The following is a 12,462-nucleotide window of genomic DNA, read 5'->3' as shown; positions in this document are numbered from 1 at the left end:
CTTTCGAGCGAACGTGTTACCCTTTACACCATCCAGCCCTTTCCCCCCCTAATAGCTTAAAAAATCTATATAGGTTTTTGAATAATATACAGTCGAGCTCTAAAAGTATTTGGGACCAGGTGAACTTTTAACAAAGTTGCCTGCGTAGCCCAATGGTTAAGGCGTTAGACTTCTAATCTGAAGATTGTGGGTTCGAGTCCCACCGTGGGTGTTAAGTCATTTTTTTTATACTTTGCAATTAGTTTTTTTTTTTTTGCAGTATTTAGCTTTTGTTCAAATTTTTGATATCTTCATGTAATATTTTATAATTAGTATCAATGCTTTTATTGATTGTTCTAACACTTAATTCTTTTTAGAGATAAGCTACTATGAAAAGAAAATAATGAGTGGGGGGGTTCCATTTTTTTTTATGTTTTTCTTATAATGATAAGCCAACCAACTTTTTTTCAATTCACAAAATAATTTTGAGACTTTACAAATACCTTGGTTCGTATAGTGATAGTTACAAATAGTTAAGTGAAGTCAGCCTTGCGTAGAGAATGGATGCAAAAGGCACGTGTGTCCAGTCAAAACCAACGCTCAAAAAATTGATTGGCTGGAAAACATACAAAAAGCAACAAATTGTGCAAGCAATATACACAACATATACTTATCATCGATAATTCACTAAAATTTAACAGTACCGAAGACAGAATTCACCATATTGCTTGAGGGTAAATTCTCGATAATGTTATCAATGGTTGGATAATTATAAGACAGTATTTGAACAACAATCTAAACATTATTTATAGCCACATTGAATACCGTTGTAGAAAATAATTTTTCTTTATGGAAGTGCAAGTTTATGATATTTTGGTAAACGAAGAAGATATAAAAATGGAAAAAGGTTACTATAATCGAAATCAATGAGAAAAAATCAGCAACGGATACAGTTACTGTAACATTCAAAAAAAGATATAAATGCAAACCCTTTACAAAAGAAGTAGAAATGCAAAAAAATGACAACCGAGGGATTCGAACCCTCGCCTCCGAAGAGATAGGAACCTTAATCCTACGCCTTAGACCAACTCGGCCAGATTGCCCAATTTCTTGATAGTTTTTCAAAATGTACCCATCAAAGAGACTCGAATAATCTATTAAAATATTTTCTTTATATTTCAAGAGAATGAGCACTCCAGAGATGGAAATGTCGACTTTCTTAAACAGTTTAACTGGCTTACAAGAGATTGTAAGCTTTATCTCTGCTTGGAGGGATTAAGAAATACAATTACAGCGTTGATGAAGACAAGTGGAGATAAGTTGGGAAGGTTTGGTTATTGTTAACCCCCTGTTCCTCGTAAGCTGGCATCAGGACTTATTTTCGGGCTGTTGGAGATGCAATGTTGAAGCCAAAATTAAAAGTTTATTATTAAAATGAAAAGATATATAGTATGGACAAGAAGGATAGCGCAGATGCTGATGTTATATAATTCTATAACCCTTGAATAAAAACAAACAAAAAATTAAGAGAATGAGCTTGTTATTGCCTGGTATTTAATTACTTGTTTATAGTAAAATAAATTTTGGATTTAGTTTTTAAGCAGTTGTAGATGTAACTTTGAATCCAAATCATAATTTTATTGTGAAAACAAAAGGATATATAGTGAGAACAACAAGGATAGGGCAGATACAGATATTAATTAATTCTATAACCCTTTAATAAAAGAAAAAAAAGCTATTAAAGTAACAATTGAAAGCTTAAGAAATAATAATATATATATATATATATATATATGTATTTATAACTCTTTAATAAAAATATTTAAGTAAAGAAAAAACATCAGGTTTTTACTATAGAAAACCATTTTCTTAGCAAAGAATACTTGGTTTGATTTCCAGAAACCTCATCTTTTATCGAAAGAATTTATAAAAGTCAAATATTTACTTGATGATCTAGGCTTACTTGATGAGAAGTTGAACCTTTTTCTTTGGTTTATTCTAATAAATATGCAAGTGTTTAAAGGCTGAAACTGTATTGGAAGAGATAAATAAAGATAAATAAAATTACAGGCGTCTGTGTTAAGATAGGTGGAAATGAGTCGGAAAGGTTTGGGACTGACAAACTGATTCTGTTTCTTTCTTCTAAGTTGGCATCATGGTCATATTTTTCTGGGGCCCACAGATTGAAATAACATGAATTGAAAAGGCACTTCAACTAGCGGAAATTGAAGTCATATAATTTAATCCTTGAATAAAAAAAAAAAAACATATAACTAAGAATATTGAGTTTTTTTTGATTTTATAGTTATTTAAAAATTAATATTAACATAAATTACAATCCATATTAAAATAAATTAATTCCTAGGCATTTTTAATTTTTTAAATAGAGATGTCGATTTGAAAAAAAAAAATTTAAACTGTATATATGTCATAGATGAAAAAAAAAAAACAAACAAAAAATAGAAAACTATACATTTGTAGACATATTGCCAAAGTTGTATGTATATATATTTGTGTATATTTACAATTAAAAAGATATTAGCTATATCTACATGTACTAAAATGGGGAATCAAAACTAATAGTTTTAAAGAGGTTGTAACTGTTATTTTGCAGTGCTTTAAAATTTGATTTTTTTCAAAAACATGTTATAGTATTGAAGATATGTTATTATACAGAGAAAGAATAAAAGAAGAACTTTTTTTTTTTTTTTTTTGAAGAAAACTTTTATCAAAGATCGACAAGTACACTGAATGATTTGAAGTAAACGTAATGAAATAATTAAATCACCAAACCATAAATAATAATAATAAAAATATTATAATTAAACTATTGAATTGATTATTGACATATGCCATGAAGTTATACTTTTTTTTTTCCATTTTTTAAAATAATAATAAATTAACCAGTAAGGTGGTTCTATTGTAAGAAAAAAATTTTTTTTTTTCACAATAGAATTTAATTTTTTTTTTCATAAGAATAAGGGGGGAAAAAAAAGTAAAATGAGTTAGATGATATCATTTCCCTTAAACCAAACCAATGAAAAGTTATATTTATAATGAATTTCAAGTGATAAGCAAGAAATGAAAATATTTTATAGGATTGAATAAGAAAGCAAAAAAAAAAAAAGAAAGAGAATTAGTTTTAGTTTTATTGCTCAATAATTAAATTTTTTTTTTTTTAATATAGCTAATGTCAAAAGTGTATAAATTGCCGTATACATGGATTTTGCATTCAGGGCCAAAAAAAAAAAAAAAAAAAAAAAAAAGTGACTATAAATTTCATAAATTTCATAAAAAATTCCGTTTAACAAATTTGTTAGACGATACCCTTTTGATTTAAGTTTGTGGCTAATGTTTAGATGAATGCTTTTATACAACATTATAATGATAATTATAGAAAGTAACGTTTAAAAAGTAGTTGATTTAGCCACTCCAGTACTTTGGAAAAATGAATAGAAAATGAATTTTTTTTTATTTGGCCTATTTTTTTAACGAGTCATCATCATCATCATCATTATTGTCTTTTTTGTTTAGTTTGGTTTAGTCTAGTTTTATTTTTGATTGTTTTGGAAATTTTCATCGGAAGGCAATGAGTTAATCACTTGATAAACTTAAAGGTTCTTTTTTTTTTTCATTTTGAATATGTTTAAACTCAATTATATATTTCTATAGTTAAAAAAATTTTTTTTTTCACATTTTTCAACCACATCATCGGGTTTCTTCTTCCTTTTTTAAATTTTTTTTGTTTAATATATTATATGTATATTATGACTTACAATTGTATAATTTTTTTCATATTTTAAAGCTCTTTAGCAATAGTGATTGGTTCAATTTGAATGATTTGATCAAGTGACGTCTACTAGAATGTATAAGAGCAATAATCAATTACCTTCAAGGTTGTTCAAAAATTTTTTTTTATTTTTTTTAAAGTATTTTTAAAGTGACATGACTATAGTAAAAATAGTCAGAAGACTTGTTTGTATATACAATAGAATAGACAAAAAATAATTTTTTTTTTCTGTTTCTGATATTGTAAAAAAAAAAAAAAAAAAAAAAAAAAGCCAATATTTGAAGAATTTATTAAGAATTCAACAAGATCTTAAGCAAAAGCTAAGAGCTATTGTTAAGGCCCTGCCAAGATCATTGTTTCTTTAAGATTTCTTTAAAAAAAATCATATTTTATTTTGATAGTCTTTTATTTTTTATTTTTTGGAAATTAGTTGGTTTGACAAGAAACGTTGATGATGATGATGATGATGATTATGAGAGGGTGTAACTTAAGCTATGACTTTTTTTTTTCCTACCTTGTGGATGTCTAAAGCTGGTTATCTATTTTTTTTATTGGACTTAGTTACCCTCTTAAACTTTTTTTTTTTTTTTGGAAACAACCTTGAAGGTTTTTTTTTTTTTTTTAAAACAAAAGAGTAATTACCGTTATAACCTTCAAGGGACTCTTTAAAATAAGTGATTTTTGAAAACTTTTTTTTATGACACAACAAGAAAGGAGGTGAAGTCACCAGTCATTCATAACTTTCAATTTTTTTATTTATTTATTTATTTAATATTTTTTATTCTTCAATTTTTAACAAAGATAGTTTTTATTTTTTTATATTTTTTTTTTGAACTTTTACCTGTAAAGACAACAAACGTACCTTAGATTTGAATGTAATAATTAATCAGACGTCAATGTTGCAACTGCCAGCATCATAATTAGCATCAGCAACATCAGCAACATCAGCAACATCAGCAGCAGCAGCAGCAGCAGCAGCAGCATCAGTGGCAGAAGTAATAGCAGCAGCAATAGCAGCCATATAATTCCCAATACATCCATGACTCTGCGGCTTTTACCTTGGTGAGTGTTTGAATTAAGTACTTTGCAGCTGTACTTCCGTGCTAGAATATCCTAGAACGAGGCCCTTTAAACCATCAAGGTTCTCTTCTAAGTATAGGAGTGGGGGGGGGACCTTTATGGTTATTTAGAAATAAATTTATTTCTTCTTCCTCTCACAATAAAAAAAAAAAAAAAAAAAAAAAAAAAACTTCCAACCGGGTGCCTCTCACAAGTGCAGCGGCACACTCGCAAGTTCGGCAGATACTCAAGCCAAACAGTCAAAGTAGCAGCAGCAGCAGTAGTAGCAGCACCAGTAACAGTTACAGCAACAGTAATGGCGATCAAAAGTGGCACCCAGTCTAAATGAGAATTATATATTTTTTATATATTATTTTTATTTTTATATATAATTTAAATAATTTATAAAAAATTATAATTACCTATTAACTGGTATACTATTGCCATTACCATCTTTATCTTTCTTATATATACCTGCTTTAATCTCCATCCTTTTAGATTTCATTTTTTCCCTTATCCAGTCTCTTCCACATTCAATCTATACACTTTAGGATTTTAATTATTATATATTATTTTCATCATTGTTATTGTTATTATTATCTTTATATATAAATAAATAAGTCTTTCCTTTAGCTATCAAACCCATCATCATATCTACCCAATAATAATATGACTGCCGCTGCTGCCGCTTCACAGCTACTCGTCAAATATGCCTCTGACATATCAACCATCTTTATCAGAGATGTAATCACAAATACAACAGCCACAGATTCAGATGACTCCACCGCTTCCATAGATGCTTGTTCTTCAGATAACGACTACGATGGCCGCATGGGTGCTCGCATTTCCGCCATATTTGTCATTCTCGTTGCCGGAACTTTTGGTGCACTGTTCCCCGTTGTTTCTTCCAGTGTCCCCAGACTTCACATACCGCCAATCATCTTCTTCATGGCCAAATATTTTGGTTCCGGTGTCATTGTCGCAACCAGTTTAATCCATCTTCTTCAACCAGCAAACGAAAACCTTACAGACGAATGTTTAGGTGAAGGCTGGTCTGTTTACCCATACGCTTATGGTATTGCTCTCGGATCCCTCTTTGGTACATTTTTTGTAGAACTTATCTCTAGAAGATATCTTGAAAAGCGCGGCATTGAACATACACATGGAGATACTGGGTTTGAAGCACATGGCCACAGCCATGACCATACTGTGCCTGGTACTTCAAATGACATTGAAGCTTCACCTTCTCACGTTCACACTCACGACAATAATACAGACCCTTCTCAAGATGACACTGAGGAAAAAATTGGTTCAGGTTTGGATTCTTCCCGTTACAAAGAAACTCAATATTATGATGGCTATACTGATTCCGATGCTGAAAGCGCCAAGGAACGTAACTTGGCCATGCAGCTCGGCTCTATCTTCATTTTAGAGTTTGGTATTATTTTCCACTCAGTCTTTATTGGTCTATCTCTTGCGGTAAGCGGTAGTGAGTTCACCTCGTTATACATTGTTCTTGTTTTCCACCAAATGTTTGAAGGCCTTGGTCTCGGTACTCGTATCGCCGTTGCGCCTTGGCCAGAACGCAAAAAATGGCTGCCTTGGGCTCTTGGTATTGCCTATGGTTTTACTACTCCCATCGCTATTGCCATTGGCCTTGGTGTTCGCGAATCTTATCCTCCTGGAAGCTCTCGTGCTCTCATTACAAATGGTATCTTTGATGCAATCTCGGCAGGCATTCTTCTTTATGTTGGTCTCGTCGAGCTTGTTGGTAATGAATTTATGCATAACGACGAAGTTCGCAAGGGATCCACAAAAATGGTTATTTTCGCCTATTTTTGCATGATGGCCGGTGCCGGTCTTATGGCTCTTCTTGGTAGATGGGCCTAAAAAATCATTATAATTTAGTATTGTTTTTTTATTTTGTAGTTTTATTTATTTATTTTTTTTCTCATTTTTAGATACACATATAGATAATGAATTTTTGTTATATATTATTAAAAACATTCAAACTTGAAATAATGTCTTCCCATTATATTTTACGTATTCACATTGACCTTTTTCAAAAAAAAAAAAAACTAAAACATAAAAAAAAGTCTTAACGTAGCCTCAACTTTTTATTGAAAAGCCGGGTAACTACCCAACCCTTATGCTTGCTCATCTACACGCACCCAAAAAGGTCCCACTTAGTCTTTTTTTTTTTTTTTTTTAACCTCTCGTTATAATTATCAATATCTCTCTCTATTTATTCAACACACTACACCATCAAATGTCAATCACCACTGTATGTTTATTGAACCTCCATACAATTCTTACTCAATCCTAACATATACATTCACAGTGGAGATACTTTAACTTTTTTGACGCCACCCCTATTAAAGACCCATCTCTTGCAGATGAACATACTCTTTACTCAGTACGTATTCCTTAGTGATATTTCACTACATGCACGCGTCTTTAACCAAACCAATCTATCTAGGACCCAGGCCTAACAGCCATTGCCCCAGGCCTAACCACTATCTTCTTTGCCACTTCAAATGCTACAATCAAAGAATTTGGACAAGACCTTACACTAAAGCAAACATGGACAGCTTACGATCCAGCAGTCAGTATATCATATCTCCGCTATCTCAAAGGTACCAGTCTACTACTTTCAGTTGGCGAACTTTCCGGAGTTGGTCCCGTCATTAAGCTTTGGAATTTGGAAAAACGCGACAAGAAAACAGGCTTCCCTCATCTTCACTCTACAGTCACTGTTTCCAATGGTGATAATATTTCTCCTATTTCTGCCTTCGACCTGACCTCCGACCACACAATGCTCGTTTTTGGTTTTGCCGATGGCACTGTTATTCTTGTCCGTGGTGACATTGTTCATGATAGAGGAGCCCGCCAGCGTGTAGTTTACGACAGCAATGGGCCTGTTACAGGGCTAGCCTTTTACGAAAACAAGACGGAAAATACCGCCACTCTTTTTGTAGCAACTGTCAACCGCATCTTTACTGTGTCTACAACAGGAAAAAACAATGGTAAACCTGAAAAGGTTCTTGACAAGACTCGCGGTGCAGACTTGGGATGCACAACTTTTGACCCTATCAAACAAATGTTTGTTGTGGCCCGCTCAGACTCGGTCTCTTACTATACCACTACAGGCCGCGGGCCTTCTTTTGTCTTTGAAGTTTCGAAAAAACGGGTTTTTACTTATAAACAATATGTGGTCATGGTTTCCTTTGGAGGAACTCCTTCTTCTGAAAGTGGTGTTTCTCTCAGTAACCTGCTTGGCTCGGTCGATGAACTTTATACCACCTCGAGACTACTTATTGTAGACGGAGCCAACCAGTACATTGCATATACTGGCCAAATTTCCGGAGTAATCAAGGACATTTTTGTCCAATGGAACAAGCTTTTGGTGCTGGGCGCCGATGGCGTTTTATACCAATTTGAAGAAAAGTCTCTCCAAGCCCGTCTTGATATTCTTACGGGGAGAAATCTCTACGATGTGGCCATTCAACTGGGCAAAAGCTTGAATATCGATCATGAAATGATTTTAAAAATTGAAAAGGACTTTGGAGATTATTTGTACAAGATTGATGATGTGGTCGATGCTCTCCCCCATTACATCCAAGCCATTGATTTGGGGAAAACTAGTGAAATTATTTTAAAGTACCGTGAATCACAGTACATCAACCAACTGACGGAGTACCTGGAGGCTTTACATGACAAGGGATTAGCCCAAAAGGAGCATACAACTCTCTTACTAAACAGTTATGCCAAACTGAAAAACCACAAAAAGCTTCAAGAGTTTATTGAAAACGATTCCAACAGCAGCAAGTTTGACTTTGAAACCGCCATTCAGATTTGCCGCCAAAGTGAGTACTACGACATGGCAAGTGAGCTGGCCAAAAAGATGGGAGAATCTCAGCTTGTTGTGCAAATTAAACTTAAGGATTTACAAGATTACAAGGGTGCATTGTCATATGTCCACAGCTTGCCTGTTGATGAGTGTCTGCGCATCTTGATTCAAAATAGCCGTGTTCTACTAAACAAATTTCCCAATGAAACAACACTGTTGTTAATTGACTTGTTTACAGGGAAATACGCACCCAAAAATGAAGTGGTAGCTACTAAAGATACAACTCCAGAAGCCAAAGACGACGACTCGACTTATATTGCTGCGCCGGTACTCCAAAGTTATCGTGCCTTTGTTAACTACATGTCATTGGCAGCAAACGAGGAAGAAGAAGCAAAAAATCAGACAGTAGAGCCTCCAACATATCAGCCCCCACGACCTCGGCTTATTTTTTCATCATTTGTGGACCACCCTAACGAGTTTGTCATTTTCCTTGAGGCGTGTCTTGAAGCATATGAAAGGTTTTCTGGTAATGAAAAAGACCGAAAAGATATTCTGAGCACCTTGTATGAAATGTACTTGGAGTTGTCCAAGAATTCTGAAGACAAAAAGGAGTGGGAAGACAAGGCCAAAGAACTTGCGACGGAATCAGCCAAAGCGTTGGATCCAAATACAATTTTACTTTTATCCCACCTAGCAAACTTTTCCGAGGGAGAACTTTTTACCAAAGACCAAGAAGGATTTCAAACAGACCTGTTTCGGTCGTGTGTTTCCATGGGTGATGTTCCAGGAGCAATCAACGTACTAAAAAAATATGGCGATTCAGAACCTGAGCTATACCCATTAGCCCTTACTTTCTTTACATCATCGCCTTCCATTTTGGAAGAAGCTGGTGAAGAATTTCAATATGTGCTTAACAAAATTAAAGATGAAAAGCTCATGGCACCATTGCAGGTGGTCCAGGCACTTAGTGTCAACTCAGTAGCCACTGTTGGCTTGGTAAAACAATACCTGATTGACTTAATTGAACGCGAAAAGTCTGAAATTGATACCAATCTCAAACTTTCTGCAAGCTACCGAGCAGAAACACAAGCAAAGCAAGCTGAGATTGATCATCTGCGGCGTGACCCGCAGGTTGTCCAGTACACATCATGTAGCGCGTGTGGATCTGCTCTCGATTTGCCGGCTGTGCATTTTGGATGCAAGCACTCATTCCACCAACGGTGCTTACATTCTGCAGACGAAACAAACCCGAGTTGTCCCATCTGCTTGCCTGCAGTTGAAGCCATTACTGCAATTAGAAGAGGCCAAGACGATACAAGTGATCGATATGACTTGTTTAAAATGGCCTTGGACGAAAGTGAATCCAAGTTTAAGGTTGTCACAGACTTTTTGGGCCGGGGGGCCATGGAGCAGGCTCGATATATACTGAGGTGAAGTGGTTGTTTTTATCACCATGCTCTTGAAATATCGTGGAATAAATAGAATGTGTAGAACAATTAATTTGTTGCAGAAACTAAACTTATAACATCTCTTTTCTAAAAGAGCTGTATTTCTCTTTTTTTTTTTTTTAAACTAATTTTTTTTTTAACAAGGCATATATATATACTGATGAATAACGACGGAGTTGCATTTTTGCCGAGAGACGGCCGGTGCACGCCGCCTGGATATAAGAAGATTTTGTTTTGCGACCCTGAACATCCACAATACGAGAGCGATGAAAGGTTAGGCCAAGTTTTGTTGTACAAGCTGGTTCCAGCAGACTATGACGAAACACAAGAGGCGCTTAATGAGGGGACATGGGAGCACGATGACGATGAAGATGACGATGATGACAATGTTGGAATTTGCCATGGCGATGATATAAACAGCGAGGAAGACGAAGGCAGTTTAGGGATAGAATATGGAGCATTGTTGCCACCTAAAGAAGATCAAGCACTTAGCAGCTTATATTTTGGTGATTCCAATGAAACTATATCTTTGACGCTTGGCACGCTCCCTATAGCATGTGACTATGGGCTACACAATGACGCCACCCTTTTTTTTAGGGGCCCAGATGCAGATGGCTTGCGGGATTCCGGGACCATGTTAGGGACCTTGCGACAGAGCGGGTCAAGAGATGGCCGGGTTATTTGTGAAGGTAGTGGTTACGGAGAAGGCAATGTGAATTTCCGAGAAGGCAGTGGCGGGTGTTTTAGTAGTATTGGATCCGGGTGCGATACTCTGGCTACTAGAATGTCTGCGGCAGAAGCCAACTTCTGGACTTCAGCATCAGGTCCTGTTGGAGGGGTTCATGGGATTGGTAGTGGAAGAAGCAATGGTCTTTATGGATGTGGTGGGGGGTTGTGTAGAGCATGGGATTCAGCGGGAGGACGAAGAGAGAATAGAGCCGCACGAGTGGGTGGGGCTTGGCAACAGGACCAAGAAAGTTTGGGGAAAATTAAAAGAGAAGTTGCGGCGTATGAAAGTGAGAAAAATAGAAGATCAGAACAAGGAAAAAGACCACGAAGGATGAAGTTTGCAGAGTATATCAAGAATGGTGGAGGTAGAGGGGGGTTGATTGGGTGTAACTGCGTGGGAAGCCACGGAGAATCTTTGCAACAGCAGCAAATACAGCAACATCAGCAGATGATGATGGTGGCCAACGGGTCAGCACAACAAAGGTTAAAGCAATCGCAGCAGCATTTGGCGGTATTTTCATCTTGCGAGTTTACTAATAGAGCAAAGATTTACGAAGGAGTTTTAGAGAAGAGTTATAAGGAGTTGGAAGAAGAGGAGGAAGAGGCAAGTATAGTGGAAATAACGTTGGAGGAGATGCCGCCAGATATTCGACGGGTGTTTGAGCCGATTTTGGAAGATGAAGAAGGAGAAAAAAGGTAGTCGGCCGGAACTTTGAAAAAGAAGAAGAAGAAGAAGAAGAAGAAGAAGAAGAAGAAGAAGAAGAAGAAGAAGAAGGACAATAATTTAGTGTATTATTAGAATTATTTAGTTGATCTAATGGATATAACAAGTCTGGTATAAGCAAATGACTTTCACATAAAGAAATATGATGGACAAGTGACACAAGTGACATACATCACAATCTAATCAAAATTATTACTCTTAATAATGGAGGTGATTGAAAGACTTTTTTTTTTATGGTAACTGAATCGGGCGGGATGTATAAATTTGATTTTTGGAAAAAAAAAAACAATAATAATATATATTATATTATCATAAGAATAAAAGAAGGTTTCAAGTTAGTTTAAAATAGAATAATAAAAAAAACTAAAGAAGAAGAATATTCTTTTTATCTTTCAATTAATTGGAAGATAAAGTTATTAGTTGAGAAGCCAAAAAAAAAGTGGGCATAGGTTTGTCACGATGTCATAATGAATGTTAGAAATTATCAATAATAGAATAATGAAAAAGAAGAAAAATAAGAAGAAGAATAAGACAAATAATAAAAAGAAGAAGAAAAAAAATGACATTTGATATATAAAAAACCAAAAAAAAAAATAAATAAATAAAAGATAAATAATTTATTTAATTCGGGTTAGTGTTTTATATCCTTTTCGGCCGGGTCTTTAAGATTTCTTTTTTTTTTTTTGCATAATCTGGAGATCCCAAGACCAGGAAAAAAAAAAAGGTTCACCGTTGAATTATGGTTTTAAATATATAGTATATATTTGATAAAGAAAATTAAGAAAAAGGGGGAAAAAAGTTGAGGGTCAATTTGAAGCAATCATGGATGAACTTGAGGGTAGTTATTTGTCACACGGCCGTAATGTCTCTTCTATTCCCACCC

General features: G+C 34.8%; 4 protein-coding genes across 4 annotated transcripts; 3 read left to right on the top strand and 1 right to left on the bottom strand.

Moving 5' to 3' along the window:
- Window positions 1–4,655: 4,655 nt before the first annotated feature.
- On the bottom strand, window positions 4,656–5,318 carry SAPINGB_P005151 (uncharacterized protein; the record flags this gene model as incomplete). The annotated part of the gene is made up of 3 exons (XM_031999866.1): window positions 4,656–4,820; window positions 5,057–5,169; window positions 5,303–5,318. The coding sequence occupies 3 exons, from the start codon at window positions 5,316–5,318 to the stop codon at window positions 4,656–4,658; spliced, it is 294 nt and encodes a 97-aa protein (XP_031855757.1).
- Window positions 5,319–5,497: 179 nt separating this feature from the next.
- Window positions 5,498–6,718, top strand: SAPINGB_P005150 (uncharacterized protein; the record flags this gene model as incomplete). The annotated part of the gene is made up of 1 exon (XM_031999865.1): window positions 5,498–6,718. The coding sequence occupies one exon, from the start codon at window positions 5,498–5,500 to the stop codon at window positions 6,716–6,718; it is 1,221 nt and encodes a 406-aa protein (XP_031855756.1).
- Window positions 6,719–7,097: 379 nt separating this feature from the next.
- SAPINGB_P005149 (uncharacterized protein) lies at window positions 7,098–10,112 on the top strand (the record flags this gene model as incomplete). Its single annotated transcript, XM_031999864.1, has 3 exons — window positions 7,098–7,112; window positions 7,170–7,244; window positions 7,308–10,112. The coding sequence occupies 3 exons, from the start codon at window positions 7,098–7,100 to the stop codon at window positions 10,110–10,112; spliced, it is 2,895 nt and encodes a 964-aa protein (XP_031855755.1).
- Window positions 10,113–10,286: 174 nt separating this feature from the next.
- Window positions 10,287–11,555, top strand: SAPINGB_P005148 (uncharacterized protein; the record flags this gene model as incomplete). The annotated part of the gene is made up of 1 exon (XM_031999863.1): window positions 10,287–11,555. One exon carries the CDS (start codon window positions 10,287–10,289, stop codon window positions 11,553–11,555), a length of 1,269 nt encoding a protein of 422 aa, XP_031855754.1.
- Window positions 11,556–12,462: the final 907 nt, after the last annotated feature.

The sequence above is a fragment of the Magnusiomyces paraingens genome (genome assembly GCF_902498895.1).
Source record: "Magnusiomyces paraingens strain CBS 517.90 genome assembly, contig: contig4, whole genome shotgun sequence".
NCBI lineage: Eukaryota > Fungi > Ascomycota > Dipodascomycetes > Dipodascales > Dipodascaceae > Magnusiomyces > Magnusiomyces paraingens.
This window is presented reverse-complemented; position numbering and strand designations above follow the sequence as displayed.